Here is a 23,200-nt window from a genome sequence, read left to right on the forward strand (position 1 = left end):
CTGTCTGAAGAGATCTAGTGATCTCAAAGGTTTGCACATTTTTGTGATCTTGGGTTGGCCTAATAAAAGTATTGCCCTAACATGGATTTCATAATTTCTCCCTGGTCAAAACAGCTGTTTTTGCTGTTTATGTTTTGTCAGTCTTTTGTTCAAGTCAAAAATATTAGATGCAGAAAAGAAATAACTAGCAATATTTTTGTGCTAATATTTGAAAATAATTTATTGTGGAAATGAATACAGTATTGATAAATCCAGTCCATTAAAATAGATTCCTTTATATTTTTCAGAGCAAAGTTCATAATCAAAACAGTCACATGAAACCATGTACTTTTCAAGTTCTACAGACTCATAGTCTTGATAATCTGACTAGAAGTAAAAGAATAAAAACAGAATATGCAGCTAACTCAAGCAGAGGAACATTGTATGTAGAGAAGGTCATATGCTGGAGACCTCAGACCTAAATTACTATATCCCCATAGGCCATGCTAGTGTCCTCATCTAGCCATTCCTTGATAGTAACAGGTAATATGTGGTGCAACAGAGATGAACGGGTCTTGGTTTCAGATTTTATAGTACTTAAAATGCATGCAAAATCCCCAAATGCTAGATGTTTGAATCAGCTCAAGATTCACTCAGTTCGTCAGGTTGCTTGTCAGGATTCTTCATGAACTGTGAGTGGAGAACAAGCAGATCAAGTACATGTCAGGTATGTGCTGGTCTAGACTTCATGTTTATAGATTATACAGCAAGCAACCAAAACAATGACAAAAACTACTAAACAATCATTTAGCCCAAGAAAGTCCTGTGACAACTTCAAGATCAGCAAATTCATTTTGAGTTAGATTTTTATGGACTACTTGACACTACAACAAAACAACATGGTCTTTATTAATTAATTCAACTATGTATTACACTTCCTCAAATGATCCATCAAATATGACTTGTTGGATGTTATTGGCCCATGAATGCCTCACCCCACTCCACACCACATATACATCATCTATATGAGCAAGAATGTGATCTGGATTTGGTCACAGTATGGGATTTCATCTTTTGCCACTACCACTGGACTTGCTTCTCCTTATACATCTGCTCTTTGTCCCTTCATCCCAAATCAGGACAACTGAGCTAATCACTGTTGTTCTTTGTTTCTCCCTTTTCCACTTCTTTATCTCTTTCTTTAACATTTTAATGTTCTGTTTCATAAGCTTGGGAGCCTGGCTAATGGTCAGTTAAAAAAAATGTTATGACCTAAATCCAATTGCTACCCTCAACTAAATTAATCCTGAAACATTTGCTGGAGAGCAAATAGGACTTTATTGCACTGCCTCCGGTGCCAGGCTTACCTCTTCCCAATTGGGCTCAAATTCAGAAATTACGCTGATTTTATTGCACTGACATTTTTCTCAAAATGGCTTCTCGTTCCCTCCAGTGTTGAATTTGGGCCTCGTAAGTCACTTCAGCAGCCATTTTTTCCAATTCTGAAGCTTTCGATTTTGAGGTAAATGTCCATGCAATAAAATCAGCGTAACTTCCGAATTTGAGCCCAATTCAGAAGAGGTAAGTTGGGCACCAGCGGCAGTGCGATAAAGTCCAATATTTATGTAAATCCTATTGATTCAGTAGCTCTATACTAGTTAGGATTAGCAATTAGTTTTCTGGCCTACATTGATTTGTCAAATAAATTTGGGTGAAAATATATTTTTTGACGGACAAAAAAGTAAAAACAGTCCCATTTATTTAAAATCTAGAACCCAAAGTGACTGGAAGGAGGCCATACTGAGATCAATCCTGATTAAACATTGGCTGGACATGGTACAGTCATCTCTTCATATCCATGGATTCTTTATCCATGGATTCAAGCATCCACAACTTGAAAATATTTGTGTGTGTGTGTGTGTGTATGTGTGTGTGTATTCCAAAAAGCAAATCTCGATTTTGTTATTTTATATAAAGGACACCATTTTACTACACTATTGTATTTAATGGGCCTTGAACACCCATGGATTGGAACCAAACCCCAACAGATATCAAGCGCTCACTGTACTTACAAATAAGTTGGTATTTTTGCATTATTTTATTGTTGCCATTTTAAACTAGTTTCTGCTGCAATCTTACTTCAGTTTCAATTTTATTTCAGCATTTACTCATATTATTATTATTATTATTATTATTTGGGTTGAGAGCCAATTTTGGTAACCGTAACTAAGAGACAGGATGCAGATATTTTAAAAAGCACTTTAAATGCTTTTGTCTTACTTAGTTTGTTATATAAATACACCTGATACTAATCCCAGAGATTAAAAGAGATCTTTCTTTCTTTCTTTGCATCCATACTGATTAAAAAGGCTAGAAAGTCCCTGATTTTGTTCCTGTTCTTTCTGATTTTATTTTGGAGATATTTTGTTTATCACAGAACATTTTCTTTCAGCCACAGTACGATCAAAAAATTTTTATCCCTGCTACCCATGTTGTCTTATTTTAAGCCAGTATAAAATCTGAAAGAACACAAACAAAATTAGGTATGTTTCAATCAGTTTGGGCATGTCCTTTGTTATATTTCATCTTTCTTCCAGCGAATTCAAGGGAGCATCCATGGCTATCCTCCTCTCTGCTTTCTTCTTACAGCAACCTTGATGAGTAAGACTAGCCCAGGAACACCTAGGCTCAATGGGGACTTGAACTCAGTTTACAAGATCTTGTTCAACATTCTTAACTACGGCAGGAGATTAAACTTTAATGCAGTTAGTCTTTCACTAGACATTGGATTGATGACTTCATGGTACACATGACTTATTTGCAACCCTAATTTGTTAGTACCTCAGTTTCCTAGGACTTCCTTTAGTTTATTAACAAGGACATTGGCTCCTTGACCACAGAAAGTGCCTGAGAAATCATCCATGCCAAGAGTCCAAACCATAGCACCTCCATAATGTTCCCGTTTCAAGAATTCAGCCTGCAAGCAGGTTTTTTAAAAGAAAAAAGAGAGAAAAAAAGAAAAAACTCTAAGCAGTCAATAAGCCAACATTTACCTAACGGTTCTTGTATAATATGTCTCTTGTTTGGGAGAGTGGGTTGTTTGTTTTCTTCCTTTTGCTAGTGAAAATAAATTACATATTTCTTGCAGACACTGACTGTTATGCAGCACATTCACAATAGCCATAAACTTAAGAATAAAATGTAAAGAAACTGATCACTGTACACTCCTTCATTAATGTATTTTCTGTGTATCTACAATGCACTACTTCCTAGTACAGTAAATAAGATCCTCTCTCTTTCCTGCTTGGGGACCTCAATGGCTGATCAAAGGTCACTCAAAACTGCTAACTGCATAATATTATATTGAAACAACTTAATCTTTCTTTCCACTTTGTCCTACTCCAGATGAAATAAAATAAGCAATTCTCTTTTAGTCTTCTGTACTGTATGAGGAGCACTCTTTCTTAGTCAATTCAGCTGGTGAATGCCAACAAGCCTGTACTCAAAACAAGGCCAGTGAGAAACAATGGGGAGGTACTGACACACTCCAGGGAACTCCCAACTTTTGTAGAAGTACAGAAAAAACAAAAATACAGACTTTACTGAAATGACAACAAGAAAGCTGAGATGGGAATTGGAAAAGGAAATAGAAAATCCTGGAAGACAGCATGATTAGTTGACTGAGGTTCTTTCACATTAACTGCTATGGTTATAACCTAATTGGCCCTTGAGGTTTGTAGTTTGGGGAGGCAGAAGAGAAGCTTTCTGGCTGAGAATTCTAAATGCTCTTCTCTAAACTACAAATCCCAAGATTCCATAGGATATAAACATAGTATTAACAGTGATACAATTCTAGAGTGTGATAATTCTGAATTCTGAAGAGGAGGCACTCCTCAATGCAGCATTTTGCTGCAAGTCCCAGTGCTTCTATTTCTGAACAGGCAGCTTGCAAAAGTAAGTGTTTTGAGCCACAGGTGATACATCTGGCTTGCTGCATCCATATATGCATCTGAAAAGCATAATTTAGTACTGCAGTTCTCAGCTTTTGGTGCTCCAGATGCTTTTGACTTCACCTCCCAGAATCCTTTACCTTTGGCTATACAGGATAAGGCAGTCTAGAAGCTGAAGTCTGAAACATCTGGAGGATCAAGGGTCAAAAATAATTGATTCAGTAGGTTTAGTTAGTAGCCAGAAGCATCTAAGTACTAAAGCAGAGTAGGCAACTGTGACTGTCCAAATGTTTTTGGGCTGGAAGCTTCCATCAGCCTTAGTCGATACATCCATCTTTTCTTCTAAGACTTAAAATCTAAGTGATTTTCTAACTCACAGAATATGAAATTTGGATCCAGATGTAGTCACTTTTAGACATGTGTAACTTAATTCCCATTGACTGGACCCAGTCCAAAAACCATAGCATGAAAATGATGAGAACATACTTTTAACTGAAAGCTCTTTTCATCATCATATCCAGCCCATTCTCCATTTTTGAAAGCATAAGGAACTTTCTGTTCTTCAATCCACCCTTTGGTAGCTCCTGATAAAAATGTACACACCTGTCAAAATGATTGGAGAACAAAACAGAAACTGGAGAACAAAAACAAAAAATATTTCATTCAAAGTTTCCCAACTTTAATAGCTAGCTCATGTTCAGTCAGATTCATTCCAATGTTTTGCCATCATCATTCTAGGTTCTATCTCACTTGTTCCATCATTAGCATCGGGGGGGTGCTTAGGTGCAATTGTGCCCACTGCCCTGGCCATTTCCCCTTTCCAGAGATCAACCAATATTCTGATAGGATCGCCTGCCAAGGCAACAGGGAACTCTCCAGGAGCCATCAGGAAGCCATTTGGATCCATAAGCCTCCTGGGGTGGACAATCTTAATTGTCCCCCAACTCCTACAGATGTTCTAAGTCCCAGTGAGTCTAAACCCCATCAAGTAATGATCAGTCCATGACAATTGAACTACAGAAAATTCCTCCATTCCCAGATCATTTTCATCCTGCCTAGCATATGTCTTGCAGTTCAGGTGGTGTCAGATACTACCTGGGAGGGACAGACCCATGGTTGTAATGGTAGACATGAAGTCCTGAGCTGCTCCTGACCAAGCAGTCTCTGCACAGATGTTGAAGTCCTCCAGTACAACAAACTGAGAGGACTCCAACGCCACCTCTGAGACCAGCTCAGCCAGCTCAGAAAAGGAGACTGTTTTGCAATGGGGTGGGTGGAACATCAACAACCTCTATTGTATCCCAGCCACCCGCAGTCAGAAACAGACACTAAAACCTGGTAAACAGTGGGACCTGGTGAGGGAGATGGAATCCCAAAAGACCACTGCAGCTCTACCTCTCTATCCCCCAGACTTTGCCTACAACTACACAAAGAACTGAAGTGAACAAAGCTGGGAGAGGTTAAATCTCTCCCCCGCATCCCCCATTTCATCTAGCCAAGTCCATGTAATACAGGCCAGGTCAGCATGCTCACCCAGGATCAAGGCTTGGATCAAGGATGTTGTTCTATTCGCCAACCTGACATTGAGCAGCAGCATTTTCAGCTCAAGGTCTGTTGCCGAGGCTATTTAGTTGGAGACATTTTAGAGGTAACCAGGCTTTCCCTTCTAACCATGATAACACCATGTCTCCCTGCAGTATATCTTCCTCTGCCTTTTATAGTCATAATGGCAGCTCCCTGGGTTGTTGTGAACAGTGTGAGCCAATGTTTCCTCAGAAGTAAATCCTACTGAGTTCAATGATGCTCCCAAAATTATAGTGCTCAGGATTGCAACTGTATAATCTGGTCCCAGATTATAATTTGGTTGAGTAAAGATGATTTGAGAGCCAGCATGGTGTAGTGGATTGTGTGTTGGACTATGCTTTTGGAGATCAGAGTTCTGTTCCCCATTCAGTGATGGAAATCCACTGAATGACCTTAGGTGAGTCACACACTCTCAGGCCCATAAAAACCCCATTACAGGTTTGCCTGAGGGTAGCCATAAATTGGAAATGACCTGAAGGTACACAACAACAACAAAAATATTTTCCCAATCTCCGTAACTGTTGGAATATGAACCACTGTCTCGCCCAACCCACAGCTACACATTTTTTCTACTAGCTCTTTGACTCCAGTATTTTACTAAATATTTGCCATAATTTTCTGTAGAAACGTTTACCTCATAATATGCCAAGATACCAGATTCTTTAGTGTAGACACCAGGAGAGCCCCCACCAGAGGCTGGAGCACCAATTCCAGTATTTGAACCAGATAGTTTGAAAGTTCGGCCATATGTTGGAAATCCCATCATGAGTTTTTCAGGTGGGGCTCCATTGTCCTTCCAATATTTCATGGCATATTCCTGCAGCACAGAAAAATAGACATTATTTTTATTATGCATCTTTCCTCTTTGCGGCATGTGTGTTAGGGGAAGTGTTAAACTTAATATCGCCTGGGCAAGCTGTAAATGAAAGCAGAAGAAAGTCAGGTAGAAGGAAGCTGGCTTCTTAACTCTTTTCTGATTGGTAGGGTGCTATGGGATCTCTACATCTTTCACAACTCTTTGGACCTGTGGGCAAAGAAAAGCGGATTGGTAGATTTTTCTACTGCAATTGGGCTGGTGTGAAAAGAGCACAACAGCCCCTAAATACCCTCTCTTCTTCCACTTAGACTAGGAACAGAGAAAGTTTGGCCTCTCACAGGACTACAGCTCTGACAATCCTTTACCACTGGCCATATTGAGTGAGATTAATGGGAATTGTGGCTAAAACATTTTGGAGATGGGAACATAGCATCCCTACCCATAAAGTGGGCACTGCCCACTCAGGCTGGTTTCACTATTAAAAATACGGAAGATAGATTAATGAAAGTCTACAATAAGACGTTTTGTGTCCTTCCCATGGTTGGGCTTAATCTGGTTTACACTTAATCCTATAGAAAAGTTAACACTATAATTTACATATGACTTTAGGATATGATTTCATGTTGTTATTTCTTCTTACACAGTTGTAGAAAGGAACTGGGTCATAGCTTTGGGAGCCCTTATGGAGGGGGCTGTTGTGTCCCGTTACAGGTGCCCAACTTCCATGGAAATCATAGGTCATCACATTGATAAAATCAAGACTCCTAAATGAAAAAAATAAATAAATGGCATGAGCAAGAAACAATTTCTTCTAACATTATGAATCCTATAATCTAGCAGACACATTGGTAATAATAAGAATTATGTTGGTTCATAGACATAGACTCATAGGCGGGGCACAGACCGCCAGAAAGAGGCGACTGGAAGCTGCCTCTCTTTTCCGCGTAGCTGCGCCGCAGCAACCAAATTGCATGGCACGGCTACACGAAAAGCAAAGGAGCGCTGAAAAGCGGCTCCTTTTAGCGCTGCCACAAACTGCCTGCGGCGCTGTGAGCATGTCACTGCTGCACACGCCCATCGATGACATCCTGGTGACGTCCTAGGGTTGTGGGGCGTCTGGAAACAGCGCCCCGAAGCAACCCTAGCACGTTACCAGGACGTGCTAAAGGGCCCATCTGTACAGGGCCATAGAATCATAGAGTTGGAAGATACCACAAGGGCCATCCAGTCCAGCCCTCTGCCATGCACGAACTCTCAGTCAAAGTGCATCCTTGACAGATGGCCATCCAACTTTTGTTAAAAGATCTCCAAGGAAAGAGACTCCACCACACTCCGAAGTAGTAAGTTCCACTGTCAAACAGCCCTTACTGTCAGGAAGTTCCTCCTAATGTTGATGTGGAATCTCTTTTCCTGTAGCTTCAGTTATCAGAAGGTTTTTGCCATCGAATTTGCCACCCGAATACAGCCTGGGTGCATTCCAGCTTCCAGGAGCACTCTGGCAGCCATTTTCTTAACTCGGAAAACTCCTGGATCCAAAAAGAGCTGCAAAGAGCTCTCTTGGAAGCAGGAATGGATCCAGGCTGTATTCAAGTGGTAAATTTGGTGGCAAAAACCTTCTGATAACATTGGGATGCCACCCAAATTAAGCTTTACAATGGATAAAGATAAATCAGTTTAGTAAGCCATGGGATAAGCTCCCTAGACACTATACTTCTATTGATGCAGCCTAAAATCGCATTTGCCTTTTTAGCTGTCGCATCACACTGTTGAGTCATGTTCAACTTGTGGTCTACTTGGACTCCAAGATCCCTTTCACACGTAGTCTTGTTAAGCCAGGTGTCCTCCTTCCTATATCTGTGTATTTCATTTTTCGGCCCTAAGTGCATTACCTTACATTTCTCCGTGTTCAATTTCATTTTGTTAGCTTTGGCCCAACTATCTAGTCTATTCGGGTCATTTTGAATCTTGATCCTGTCCTCTAGGGTATTATCTACTCCTCCTAATTTGATGTCATCTGCAAATTTCATAAGTATGCCCCCAATTCTGTCATCCAAGTCATTCATAAAGATGTTGAATAGCACTGGGCCCAGGACAGACCCCTGTAGGACTCCACTGGTCACTTCTCTCCAGGGTGAAAAGAAGCCATTGTTGAGCACCCTTTGGTTTCGGCCGGTCAACCAATTACAAATCCATGTAACAGTTACCTTGTCTAGCCCACATTTTACTAGCTTGTTTGCAAGAATGTCATGGGAAACTTTGTCAAAGGCCTTACTGAAATCAAGATATAATATATCCACAGCATTCCCTTCATCTACCAAGCTGGTAATTTTATCAAAAAAAAAAAAAAGGAGATTAGATTTGTCTGGCATGACTTGTTTCTCTGAAACCCATGTTGACTTTTTGTGATTATGGCATTGCCTTCTAGATGTTCACAGACTCTCTGTTTAATGATCTGCTCCAGAATCTTTCCTGGTATTAATGTCAGACTAACTGGACGATAATTGTTGATGGGGACAACGTTTGCCCTCCTCCAGTCTGCTGGGATTTCTCCTGTTCTTTGGGAGTTCTCAAAGATTATTGCCAATGGCTCCGATATTACATTTGCCAGTTCTTTTAATACCCTTGGATGTAGTTCATCTGGTCCTGGAGACTTATATTTGTTTAGATTAACTAGGTATACTATCACTTTACTCATTCTGTGCTGAATTTCCCCTATTCTGTCCTCTGCTCCTTTTTCCTCAGGCTGAGCACCCTTTTCCTTTTCTGAGAAGACTGAAGCAAAGAAAGTGTTGAGTAATTCTGCCTTTTCTCTGTCCCCTGTTAGCATTTTGCCATCTTCTCTGTGCAGTGGTCCTATCATTTCCTTCTTCCTCCTTTTGCTGTAAACATACCCAAAAAAGTCCTTTTTATTGTTCTTAATTTTTGTTATAGACATGTTTGAGAATTATTTTCACTGTAATTGCTGTTCCACTTTAAAATACCGTAGTTTAAATTTAGTTTAAATGGAATTATCTAATTAAGGCTTTTAGTGCAGTGCAGGTCCATAGGCATAATGGTAAACAAATGCTACCATAAAATTACACACCTGGGAGGAGCTACCAAAAAAAAAGTATTAAAGCCTCACTGGATTCCTCTTCAAAATTAGCAAAGCAGTTTAGAATCTTCAGACCTCTTTAGCACAGTACGTCTCTGAAAACCAAACACATTATCAGCACATAACCACTTGAAGGATCTTTTGAACTGCCTGGTTGTTGGGGGGTTGTAAGAACTTTCATAAATCTGCAAAATTCTTCATACATTTGGCATTTTAAAAAAAATGATTTTTAAAAAATTATAAATAGAAAAAAAGAAAAAATAGAGAAAGTGGAAAAATACACAAGATTCTTAAGATATAATCACTAAGTATGTGTACTAATATTCAATCACCATGAATCCAGGGGGGAAAAACAGCTTGAAATCCATTGGGGATATAAAGTACACATTCATATGTAGCTAAAGCTATAACAGTCTCTACTGAATGATGAATACTAAATGTTTAGTATCAGCCTTGGAATATAACCCTTTTTGGTATAATAAAGACATGTAGGAGCCGAAGACACTGACTATCGTTTAAGAGTCTGCACTTAAAGCTACTCAAGTGTCAAAAATATCAAAGGTTTTTCTAATGTAATATTAACACCCTACAGTACCTCCAGTCAGGTTTTTTGGAAAGGAGGAAGGCAGTAGAAAGAGAGGAAGATGGCTAGACTCCATTAGGGAGGTCACAGGCCTGAATCTACAGGACTTAGGGGTTGTTCTCACTAGGTGAAACCCCGCGTTCTGAATCGAATCCAAGGAGTGGCGTTCCTATTAGGATCCGATTTAAACCTAGAACGGTTCTAGAGCAACCCGCAATCGTCTCCACTACAAATCGAATTGTAGAGCGGAATAAAATTTTGATTCGAGTTTTCCTCATTTAACACGTGTTAAAAAAACACTAGGGCCTGACCTACGTTTTTCCATTTATTCGATTTAGGAACCAGAGCATTTAAATAGGAACGACAGCCTTTGAAATTGCGTTAGATGAATGGGAAGAGCGGAGTGCGATGGGGCTGTCCTTGGGGGAGTTGCCCTTTCTGTCCCCATCCGTCTGGCTGTCGCCATTTTTGCTTCCCTCACCCCTTTGTCCGCTGTGGTCTTTCAATAAGAGATAAGGATTATTTTTATTTTTTATTTTAATGGTTTACAGGCGCTTAATCTCTTCAGCGCTTTAAGCGCCTGAAGTCCCGGCTGCTCAAGGCTTCCCCCAGTGGATTGCAACCTCCCCTCTGTGTGGGGAGAGCCCATTTCTAACGGAGGAGAGGCAGAAAGGGAAGGCTCCTCTCAAAGAGGCATTCCCTGCCCACTTGGGCACTGATCTCGCCCAGGCAAGGAAGGGCTCTGATCAATGGGGGGGGGGGAATAGAGCCTTTCTCCCTCCATTTCTCAAACGGAATCTGCCTTCTCCTCCAACCCTGGAAAGAGAATCTTTGGGAAGAGTGCTCCCTCCCTGCTTTTCCAGCAGCCTCCTTCATTGATCTCTGTGCTCTCTGAAGGGATTCTCCCTGGCTGTCTTGGGAGAAAGGATGCTGCCCTCCAAAACCTATCCCATAGTTCCTCTGGAAAGAGCTTCGCTTTTTGCCAGAAGCCTCCTTCTTCATTGATCTCTGTGCTCTCTGAAGGGATTCTCCCTGGCTGTCTTGGGAGAAAGGATGCTGCCCTCCAAAACCTATCCCATAGTTCCTCTGGAAAGAGCTTCGCTTTTTGCCAGAAGCCTCTCCCATTGATCTCTGTGCTCTCTGAAGGGATTCTCCCTGGCTGTCAATGAAATGGAAACAATGCCAAAAGATAAATCGCTTCCAAATATTCCGGATTAACGTTACGTCATTCTGACGTACTATTGATTGACAGCTCCAAATAAGGTATGGAGGAGAAGAATCGCTTTATTTAAACACCGATTTCATGCCAAGTAGGAACGCTTGCAGGTAAAAACTTCGATTTAAATAACCAGATGGGAACGATGAACAAAGCGATTCGGATAGCGGGATAAGAACAGTGTTATTTTGAATCGATTTTATTAAAAACGTTGTATTTTAAATCGTTTCAAATCTTAAGTGGGAACAACCCCTTAAGCAGAGAAGTGGAGAATAGGGGTGCTTGGAGATGTCTCATCCACAGGTCAACATGAGGGCACTTAAGAACAACGACAACAACAAATTCAACAGAGAAATTACTGCATGATGGGTCACAGCTAGAAATCATGACAAACTTACTTCCCAAGGGCTGCAACTTCATATCCAGCATCCATGGTGTGTTTGCTGGAAGATACTGCTGCAGAAAGCAGCAGCCGTGGACGACTGGTTCTTTCCCCCTCTTCCTTAAAAGCTGCTGACAATTCCTTCAGAGGGAAAGAGCAGAAATATCAGTCCTGTTTTCATCTCCAGTCAAGGTTGGCAGATGCCAAAGGAAGATAGAACACCTGGACCGTTATCATTAGAAAAGGACATCTTTGCAGGAGTGGGCTTTTGTCATGCAAGCAACACCTGCTGAAATTCCTACTTCTATGCAGTATCAAGTAGTGTAAGAAAAAAACACATTTGAAAAGAAAGGCATTGTATTTTTACTGTCAGGAAGACAGGGAGAGGTGCTTGTGAGATATTCTGCCTGAAGTGTCAAATGAACATTAGGAGTGGGGAGAACAAAGATGCCATTTGCTTCCAGCAGGACTAACACCTCATTTTTCAGTAAAGTCATTCTGCTACAATAACAATTCAGGAATTCCAAAATCCATGGATTTCAAAATCCACTGCAGAAGCTTTGATGAAAACTGGCCAGCTGCCAGTTTCTCACCTCAGTCAAGATTGTGAAGTGATGCTTATCCTCTGGAGGGCTACCTTTGGAACCTGGATATTCCCAATCAAGATCTAGACCATCAAAGTCATGCTTGCGGAGGAAGGTTATTGCTGATGTGGTGAATGCCTGGCGATTTGTCGGAGATGACACCATGGTGGTGAACCTAGAAGAAATACATTCTTCAGGGCAGAACTGAGATTTTTTTAAAATGGGGGAAAATTCATCAGCACACATTTTGTTCTTAGTTTTAGAGATCATCAGAAACAGCAAAGCTCTGATATCAGTGAGGTGATGCCAACTTGTATCACAGTACTCTCCCAATCCTTCTGCTTATTAAGAATTAATAAAAATAAAAATAAAATAAATATTACATTTATTACTGGTTCAGACAAAGTGGAGGCTAAAATGAAAAGAAAGAAGTGCAATGTTTGGGGAGGGGACAGGAAGACTTGCTATTGCTTTGGGGCTTCACCCCTACTTTTCTTTCTTTCTTTTAATTTGCTTAACTTCCCCCTCCCATTGTAAAATTTCTTGCTAAATGCACCACTTTTCCAAAGGTTTCAGCTCTTGCAGCAGCAGCAGCTGAGTTTTGGCTGGTGGCCACACCATGCATCCTGTCCAGAGTGCTCCTAGGAAGAACACAAGCTACTACTGAGAAACAATATAATTTTTGAAAAGAAGCATAGCATAAATGATTAATCTTTGCAGCACTTTGTAGCACTACATTCTAGAAATGAGACATATCCCCCACACCAAACTTATGCTTCTCCCAAGTGCCTTAACCTGGACCTTTGAAATTTCTAACACAGCAACTGTAATGAGCGTCTGTGGGGAGTGAAGCAGCAGATCTGTTGTATTTGTGAAGGCCTGTGGGCTTTTGAGATGAAGGGGGACTATTTCCAAGCATTTCAGCTGCACCTTTCTTTCTGCCTCCCACTCTGGCAAAGGTAGGCAAATTAATTATGCCAGCTCTAAATTGGCATAGTTGAGCAGTCCAAATAGGTTTCTATTAAGACCACAGTGAAGTGAGTAAGTTCTGCCCCACTTCCAAAAAACCCCATTCTGGGGCCTTCTACCACCAAAAAATACAAAATCTATACCTGAAAAGTTTTTGTTATGTATAAATGGGCCGCTAGAGAGCAAGCATGCCACAAAAGCGCCTGAGTCCGTGTTTAGTAGCTGTCTAATACACTCAGAATCAGGCTTATCTGAGACATTGGTCTAGTATGCACTGCAGAAATAATGCAGTTTCACATTGCTTTAACTGCCATGACTCAGTGCTATGGAATTCTGGGATTTGTGGCTGAGATATTTAGCCACCAGAGAGTTCTGGTGCCACAACCAACTACAAATCCCAGAATTCCATAGCATTGGGCCATGGCAGTTAAAGCAGTGTGAAACTGCATTATTTCTGCAGTGTGCCTTAGACCATTATGCTGTATTGCTGCTAGAAGAAGAGCAATAAATGGCAGACACCTAGATACCCATTCATTCATCAAAGCACAAAATAATATCAGCCAGGGATGTTAAGATCAAACTACATAAGGCAGTCAGTTCTAGCATGAGTGTTCTCCTCCATGTTTTGCAATTTAGCTTGCTTTATTTGGTGATCATTGAAACATGAACACAGGTTTCATTTGCAAGTGTGATTGCTCAGGCATGAAGCTCTGAAAAACTCACATTGCTGAAGAGAAATTGTGCTACCACCTTCTAACTACGAGGTGAGTTGTTTCCCATATAGTTTCTCACTTATTTTGGCATATGAAGCAAAAAATATCACAAGTGTCTCTTCTGATCTTTGGCAGTGAAGAAACAATAACTACAATTTACTAACTGTCTGTGATACCCCAATTTTGCTGGCTCAGGTGCTCTTCTCATTCACCCAATCATAGGGCCAGCTCTGGTTAGCACTATTCTATAACTACTTAGAAAAAGATAGCCCTTACACAGACTCTTTCTATTCAAAGAATAGTGATAAATTTCTCACTTCTGATTCTCAAAGGTTCCCCCTCCAATAGCCAGCAATGTCAACAGCTTGCTGTTTCTAGAAAATGAGAAAAGAGGGGGAGAATTGGAATTAATATATATAAATATATATCTTGTGAAAATAAAAACAGAATTAAATTTTCTATACCTAAAAAACAAGACATACAAACCCATCCTATGACCACTTTCTCTTTGTAAATATTCATTGCAGCTATCAGAACCAAACAGCCTTTGGGAAATACTCAAGCAGTAGGCATTTAGCCTGGAATCACAGCATTCAGAAACAAAAAGGTTTTTCCCTGTTCTTGGGCCTCCTAGTTCTTCAACACTGGAACAAAGAAGGATCCTTCCCTTTCTCATTTCTCACAGGACTTTATCACACAGGAGGAATTTCTCTTAATTTTGAATGAAAAGAAAGTGGGGCCAGAGCGCATTTACGTGAATTTGCTAGTTCAGCGAATTTACGTGAATGCGAATTGCATTCGAACTGGCTTCCCATTGCCCAAAAATAGCATGCCATTGCCCAAATTTGCGTGTAGTAGTCTATCACACAATAACATTAAACCCCATGATTGTGTTTGGATTGCCATTGGATTATACTTCCAATTTCCCTTGTCTGATAACGTCCACATACTATCCTGTGTAACTAGTTTGTGCCTAGGCATCTGAAAGCCCATACCTTCAGGCAGTGCTTTTTGGTATGATGGTTTACATAACTGATTTGTATTTTATTTTGTTTCTTTTTACTACTATGGCTGGTTTAAGATATATTCTCTGTTAATCTATTCTACATTATAAACTATCTTGGGTCCCACACTGGGAGAGCTACTGAATATAAACTAAAGAAGAAGAAAGCTTTCCTCAATCTGGTTCCCTCTAGATATGTTAGATAAGTTAACCTTCTGATATGTTAGACTAAATATGTGAGTCTTGTGAGACTATCTGATGTGGGGAATTGTGAGTGGCAACTATTTTTTCTGCAGAATGCCAAGGGTCAGTACTGCATTTGTACCTATTGGCTACAATTATTTCTTTCATCAAAACCCACCAGGGACTGGAACTGATCCAGGAACTACCACTTTGAGAAGCACTGTATTAGATGACAACTGCCAGCATCTCCAACTACCAAGGTCAATAACTATGGTGGCTGGGAATGCTGGCAAGGCATGATCCAAAACATCTGGAGGGCTCCAGATTGGGGAAAGGTTATCTTAAAGCATGTACAAACAATATTTGTAAAGGTTATACAGATGTTTCACTGCAAAGAGTTACCTGTACAGGCTGGTCTTGCAGGCCCGTTACAGACGGGCCCTTCCGGCGCCCCCATCACATGCTAGGGGTTGGCCGAGGACCTAGCGTCCACACCGGCCTCGCCCCTAGCACGTGACGAGGGCGTAAAGATGGCGGCGCCCAAACACACGGGCGCCGCCATCTTTATGTGCTGGATGCTTAGCGTCCACACGTTGTGCCCTGGATGTGACGCCGCAAGTGCGTGAGTAGCGCCTCACGGCGTCCCATCCGGGGCTCAAGAAGAAGCGCCATTTTGGCACTTCTTCTTTGCTGCTTCCAGGAACCGCGCGGTTTGGCTGCTGCGGTTCCCGGATGCAGCAAACGGTGGTGGCGGCAGAGCGCCGCTTTTCGGCAGTCTGTAACCCACCGCAGATAACTTCAGAAGAGAACAAACAAACATACATATGTTCCCAACAGAATTGCATTTTCTATTCCTTTTATAGCCTAAAAATTAACACGACCCCTTATTTTAAACTAAGGCGAACACTGCACAAGGTTTAGGTCATGAAAGTACTGTACTGCGTGACATTCTCTAACACCATATAGCTGCTTTTTTCTAATCTGATAATTTCTTTCCAGGATCAAGCCTAATACCCAAGAAAGTATAAATTAAGAAATCATTTCTCAAACCACTTAGAATCATAGAATCATAGAATTGGAAGAGACCACAAGGGCCATCCAGTCCAAATCCCTGCCACTCAGGAACACAGGATTAAAGCACTCCTGACAGATGGCCACCCAGCCTCTGTTTAAATATCTCCAAAGAAGGAGAGTCCACCACACTCCAAGGCAATGTGTTCCACTGTTGAACAGCTCTGACTTGCATTGTTACTGACCATGCTAAGGGATTGTGGATGCAATAGTCTTCAAAGGATAACTGATCAAACTTTGGGATGTTAGGGCACAATTCTTGCATTATTCAAAGGTTTTCACAGTGCTTCAAAGCCCTCCAAAAGCTTTAGGGCTAGGAACTGTAGTAGAAAAGGGGGCAGGGAGAATATGTGTAGCATGTCACTTTCAAGTCACTGGAAAAATGTAACCCATACATGGCCCTCAGTGTTGTTGGTCTAAAACACACATCATTTCTGACCATTTGCCATTCTAACTGAAGCTAAAGGGGACCAAAATCTGACAACATCTAAAGATCCTGCCATAGCTTGTGTGAATGTGTTGTGTCACCTGTTGACTAATGGCAGCCCCATGACTTTGATAGAGTTTTCTTTGGCAAGGAATACTCAGAGGTGTTTTGCTATTGCCTTCCTATAAAATATTGCTTGGCAGTTCCGCACCTGAATACTAAGCGCCTGACCTTGCTTAGTTTCCAAGATCAAGTCAGATCTGATGTTCTCAGGATATTTAGACCTCCACCAGAGCCCATACATATTGCCAATGCATTAGTGGTAATCGGCACAGGAGTGTAGCACCTTAAGTCCAAACCAGCCATGGCTGGTCTAACCACTTTGGTCTATGGTCAATGTGATTTTTTCACTTTGGTCTGGTCTAACCAAGCTCTCACTTTGGGCAGCAACAAGTATATATTTGCCACCACAAGTACATTCAGGAAAGGCATTTATTGTACGATTGTCCTAACTTATTTATGGACATTTAAAAGGGATGCCCAGTTGATAATATGTTTTCCCATTGTAAATTTTTCTAACTATAAAAATCCATTAAAGAAGAGAAAGCAGAGTACAGTGCCTCTTAACTGGTAGCACCACTGGGACCTATCTGAAAGAATCCTAGGAGCCACAGCCAAACCTAATGTTCTGATAGGTACTCTACAAAACACATGTCTTCAAATTTCTGATTGCCACATTCACAATTAAGCATTTATAGGTGTACATTTTGAAATCTTCATGGCATAGCTAAAATATGCAATGCTCCTGCATTTGATGCAATTGTCACTCAAGTAGGCAGGGTCAGTATTATAAGAATATTCTTATTTAGATTGTTACTTGCCTGTGCTTTAAAGCATTAAGCTGTCTGTAGAGTGTTTCATCATTCCACTCTTTAGTGATAATTTGGTTGTTGTCCATCCCAGCAAAAGCAAAGATCACATGGGTACACAGGAATGGGTCGATATTTTCTGGTGTGAATTTGGCTGGTTTTTCCCTGTACTGATCCCAGTTAGTGACATAACACACAATTTTGTAGGCAGAAACTGGAAAGAGAAAGCAGATGCAAGAGGACAAAACTGGCTTTGTTTCAACCCTCATCACTAGAGTTGCTGTCATCCCTGGCAGATACACCATCTTTATACAGAGTAAGGGGTGCAGAGACAACAAATAGCAGTGCCATATTTTGAGCACTGGGAAAATACGTGATATAAATGACATAACACAAATTGCCCAAAACCTTTGAAAGGCTATATTTTTTTAAAAAAGAACAACCTAAGAACATGATGAACATGAATTTGCTCTTCCTGTTATATGTGGTAATGCCAAATTAAAGTGTTCCTGTATTGTTATAACATTTGGAGCTATGATGTCATTACAGCATTTCTTTCCAACATTGGTCCTATTTAATGCTTTAAATATAAACAGATAAAAATAAGGATACCTAAAAAAAAATCAACATTACCAAAAACAATGCTCATACACCACAATCAAATGTCAACTGTGAGCTAAGAATGACAGGTTCCTCCTGAGGTAGGGACGCATTTGGTCATTTAGTATGGATAAACTCTTGAAATCCTCCTTACAACTTCTGCCTTCTCTAGCCGTAACTTACTGGAAAACAGTGGACTTATATTTGTGTGACAGCAGAATTGTGCCAAAGAGCCACAGTGGACATGTGTTTCAACTGGGCTTGAAGAAATGACCAAAACCCAACCTATACACTGAGCTGATAGTTCCTGGCTTGTCCATAGAAATGAAAATGTTCATACCAAGCTGCAGATTCAGCAAAATGGTGAGCCCTGGAAAGAAAAAAGAAAAGAAATATTCAGTAGAGGATGGGTTTAAACTATTTTCTGTTCTATCTAAAATGCTGAGAGATGACACCCTGCCTGAAGGACTGTGAGGCTATAAAAAGTACTTGTGAGTTATGGAAGAAAAGGTAATGCTTTCCTCTCCTCTACCAATGGTGAATGAGAACCAGTGTGGTGTAGTGATTTGAGTGTTGGACTATGACTCTGGAGAGCAGGGTTTGAATCCTCACTCAGCCATGGAAAGCCACTGGATGGTCATGGGCAAGTCACACTCTCTCAGCTTCAGAAGAAGCCAAAGCAAAAACTCCTCTGAACAAATCTTGTCAAGAAAACCCCATAGTAGAGTTGACTTAAGGTTGACATAAAATGGAAGCAACTTGAAGGCACAGAGCAACAACAAACAGTAGTGAAGCTATTACCCTCTGAAATGGAACTCCTCCATTGACATAGAAAAGAGGAGTTTTCCTCAGGACTGCAACAGGAAATGAAATTGTTTCATTATGTCTGCTCTGAGCTTGTTAACTATCAGCCACCCAGCTGATGTAATTTTCTTTTTAATGATAAATTTAACATCAGTTTTTATTTGCTTATTAATTATTTTTTCTTCTTGTTGTGTGCCTTCAAGTTGTTTCTGACTTATGGTGACCCTAAAGTGAACCTATCATGGGGTTTCCTTGGGGATATTTTAGAGGAGGTTTGCCATTGCCTTCCTCTGAGGCTGAGAGAGTTTGACTTGCCGAATCTGACCCAGTGGGTTTCATAGCTAAGCTGGGAATCGAACCCTGGTCTCCATTGTTGTAGTCCAATACTCAAACCACTATGCTACTAGTATTAATTATACTGAAATTCAAATAATAATTCAGGTTACTCACCTGCCCACAGTATCTTCCTCATAGTTACACCTAGACAAAATGGGGCGGAGGATGAGAAAACATATCAGTGGATACAAAACATGTGCAAACCTCCTAAATTAATAATGCATTCCCAAATGATGGAGGAATTGAGTAAATATTCATGTTTAGTTCTGTTTGCACCATAGAAACATGTTTTCACCTGCATTAGAAGACAACATCCTAGCAAATTAAAAGGAGGATTCTTGTGGAATGACTCATATATTTAAATATGTCTACATGAATCTGCAGGGAACTTTCTCTGAATAGTCTGTTTATTCTGATTCTGGTTTTATATTCCTTATGAATCCCATCTTGTGTGTGTGTGTGTGTGTGTGTGTGTGTGTGTGTGTGTGTGTGTGTGTGTGTCTTTGTCTTTGACTTGTTTGCATGAAGAAAGGTTAATATCTTATCTGATGTTTCTAAGATTCATAACCAATTCCATCCCCATTCTAGGCAGCAGATTCTGTTTCTAGTTCCATTCTACATCATCTGTGAACTCTCATCAACACCACTTTCACCCAAAGAAAACGAAACTCAAACACTCAAATCAAACTATTTTTCTACAGTTCTTAATGTCATCACAGACCTGCCAAAATCCTACAGTTCAAACAGCAAGGCTCTCTCTGAAGTGCTGTTCCTCTCTCACATGAACCAGAATGCCTTTGTCCATCCCCACCTCTGTATAAATTGTGCTTCCTCACAGTCCACGCCCTGCACTTTCCTCTTCCAAGAAGGAACTGTTTATATCCTGTGGCAATGCCTGACAACAAAAGAAAGAAAGAGCAGGTTAAGACAGGAAGTATGGGATGAAACTGATTATGAAAGACCTGTCAGCAGACAGCTTGATGTGCTAGGGTTGCCAGGTCAGGACTATCCCAGGGCCCTGAGATTTTGGGGCACAAATCCAAAACCTAAGGGATAATGTCCCTTATATAAAATGGAAAATCAAGGTTTGCTATTTGGAATGTATACGTTTTAAAAAATATTGTCAAGCCATAGATGCTTGAATCCATGGATAAAAAATCTGTGGATAAGGAGAGCTAACTGTATTCACACATATTTCACCCTGTCCAGTTTCCTCTGTCCAGTGGTGTCATGGGTTGGCACCACCCAATGCAGTAACTCATGTCACAAGTCACCATTGATCTCCTCCCATACCACACCATATAGAATCCTTAGTAATGTTTTCTGTACAAATGCTACTTGTCAATCGCAATTTTGATATATCACTGAATGTAATAGCAATAGTTGTGACTCAGTTCCAGCATTTTAAAGGGAAACAGGTGAATGCCACACAGCCCATTTATGCCAAAAGGCAGATGTCTGGGAAGCAGTGGTGTCACAAACACCCTTAGGGTGTCACCTTCTGTGGCCTGCACACACACAGATCACACCTGCCTAGTGACATGCCTGCCTCTGTCTCACCCACAGAACTAGAAAAGAGGCCAAACCCGAGATCTAGCAAACACCTCTTCCTTTCAGTCCAGAAGAGATCTGGACATTTCCCCACAATTTTTGTTTTTTGTTTTTTGCAAAATACGCTAAGCTTCAGCTGTGAAGGTGTGACATTGTTCAATGTGATAATGCTCTTCAAATAAATTCTAGCATTATCTAGTCTAGTAGTAGCTATCAGGGGCTCTAGCCTCATCCTTAACTTTCATATCTTAAAGATGGGATTCACTTTTAATTTGGAAACCATACATGTTCCTGGATAGAAGAGGGAATTTTGATTAATACAGTTTGTCATGACAGCAGAGCCATACATGCTGGAAATTGCCTCTTTTGTGTATATATTTAAAGTATAAGACATCTTTGAATTTTCTGTTTGTGTTTAAACCTAAACAAACAACAGACTTGACCACAGCAACTGGCTTAATGGGGGGAGGGGGAAGCTGCAAAAAGGATTGTTCATATTTGCTTAATGTTTTTTTATTATTAACAGGGCTTGGTTGGTAGGTTGGCACTGTACTGCTGCTCCTGCTTTCTTTTGTCAGACAGACTGAGAGAAGAGGAAGTAATGGGTTTTTTGGGGGGGGTGACATGAAGCTGTGTGGGGAAGTCACACATCTCCCCCTTCTGGGGGAAGGAAAGTGTGGGCTATCTGGGATTGACTCTTCTTAAGAGTCCTTCACTTCTCTCAGATTGAGAGTCCTTCCTTGATGGGGAGAAGTTTCTCCCTTTGCAACTGGTCATCTTGAGGGCAGCAACCAACCAGTCAGTCCAGCAGCAACTGAAAAGCCTTTCAACTGCACCAGCCTTTGCTATCAGACCAGCATGGGCAAGAGGCTTCTTTGCCACTGTTCAGCCAGCTGCTTGGTTGCTGCTCCCAAGGTAACTGGCTGCCCAATTGCTGCTTGACTGGTTCCTTGACTGGCTCCCAGTCACTCTAGGAGCAGCAACTGAGCAGCTGGCCAGCCAGCCTTCCTTTTGCTGTAAGATTTGTGTAGGTGAGAGGGAGAAGCAGGTCTGACCCACTGCTGCTACTGCTTCTATATTCACACTTAAAAGACCGAGGAGATTGCGGCAGTGGTGACCTGGGCACAACTGAGGTAGATGCCACTGGCCAGCAGACTGCTGCACAAAGGTAGACATAGTAACCAAGAAATAGGTGTTGGGGCTGCTAGGGTTGTCACCCAAAAGGAAAGGGGGCAGTAACCAAAAAATATTTGGGGACCACTGATGTAAATAATAGCTTTTTAGGGAAGGGTTTAAACACTGCAAACATCTTTTGCTTATTATGCATTTCATCAGCAATAACAGTTGCAGCCAGCTTATTCATAAAGCAGATTCTATATGCATCCCCTTTGCAATGAGTGCTCAAAAAATCATTCTTGGTAGTGAACTAATCATATCACACGTATCTGAAAGTTCACACTTCAGTGCCTCAGTCAAGATGACCTTTCAGCTTTCTGGCTCCCTAAATGAAAGGTGGCAGGTAGAACAACTTCTTTCCCCATCTTCATTTTGCTTGACTTACTGCAAAGCACAAAATGACCTATTGTATTCAAGACTGGATTCAATCTCTGGGAACTGATATGATTCTGGTATTTATTGTCTTCTGTGTTGTGAAACACCAAAGGAAGATGTCCTTCCCAATATGTTATTCCCAGACTGAAGACAATCTTCAGGTGACTGAAGACAATTTTAATAAACATATTATATAATAAGAGCAATGACCTAGATGCTGTGAAAGGGCATAGTTCTGTGGTTAAGCATGAGGGTTTGTATACCTATGGGGTAGATTTCCAGTTTAAAAAGGGGTAAGGCACCAGGTCCATGATTCAAATCCCTGCTTGGCCATGGAAACCCATTGGGTGACATTGGGCAAGTCACAGTCTCTCAGCCTCAAAGAATGGCAATGGCAAACCCCCTCTGAAGAAACTTACCTGTGATAGGTTAACCTAAGTGTGAAATGACTTGAAAGCCAATAAAACTACCACAGTTCAGAAAACTTCTGCCAGGGGGCTAACTGACATAGTACATTAAATGCATGTGACCCAATGTGATGTAATGGTTTGAGTGCTGGACCAACTCCATGAAACCAGGGTCCAAAACCCCACACAGTCATGAAATCCACTGCGCAGCATTGGGGCACATCACACACTCTCAGCCTAAAAGTAAAACAATGACAAAGCTCCTCTGAATAAATCTGGTCAAGAAAAGCTTATGATAGGATTGCCATAAATCAGAGACAACTTGAAGCAACAAACATTAAGTACATAATATGTAGCTTAAGATCATTTTCTGTTTTACTCTTCTGTACCCATATGAGGCCTTTATGAAGGTCAGAACCAATGTACATGTAAGTAGTAGATGATTTAACACTCTACTAACAGGTAAGTCATTTAAAGAGAGAGAGAGAGAGCTCAGGTTGTGACAGTGAAGCCTTTTTAGCCCCCTC

The 23,200-nt window shown here is 40.9% G+C and overlaps 1 protein-coding gene across 2 annotated transcripts; it reads right to left on the reverse strand.

Annotated features, from left to right (window-relative positions):
• Nucleotides 1-212: 212 nt before the first annotated feature.
• LOC149316016 (acidic mammalian chitinase-like) lies at nt 213-19,939 on the reverse strand. Of its 2 annotated transcripts, XM_089514615.1 has the most exons (12): nt 19,886-19,939; nt 19,279-19,308; nt 18,365-18,394; nt 17,437-17,638; nt 14,189-14,245; nt 12,199-12,364; nt 11,622-11,746; nt 6,971-7,094; nt 6,148-6,330; nt 4,416-4,532; nt 2,821-2,956; nt 213-669 (listed from the first exon to the last, which is right to left on the reverse strand). In XM_089514615.1, the coding sequence occupies exons 2-11, from the start codon at nt 19,298-19,300 to the stop codon at nt 2,822-2,824; spliced, it is 1,161 nt and encodes a 386-aa protein (XP_089370741.1). In that variant the 5' UTR covers nt 19,301-19,308; nt 19,886-19,939; the 3' UTR covers nt 213-669; nt 2,821. The 2 variants fall into 2 exon arrangements, with proteins under 2 accessions (XP_089370741.1, XP_089370742.1); XM_089514616.1 differs by lacking the exon at nt 213-669 and having other exon boundaries at nt 2,868-2,956; nt 4,416-4,513.
• Between the last annotated feature and the right edge of the window lie 3,261 nt (nt 19,940-23,200).

This window comes from Sceloporus occidentalis, unplaced genomic scaffold (assembly GCF_023333645.1).
Source record: "Sceloporus occidentalis isolate IW3139 unplaced genomic scaffold, rSceOcc1.0.p SCAF_3, whole genome shotgun sequence".
NCBI lineage: Eukaryota > Metazoa > Chordata > Lepidosauria > Squamata > Phrynosomatidae > Sceloporus > Sceloporus occidentalis.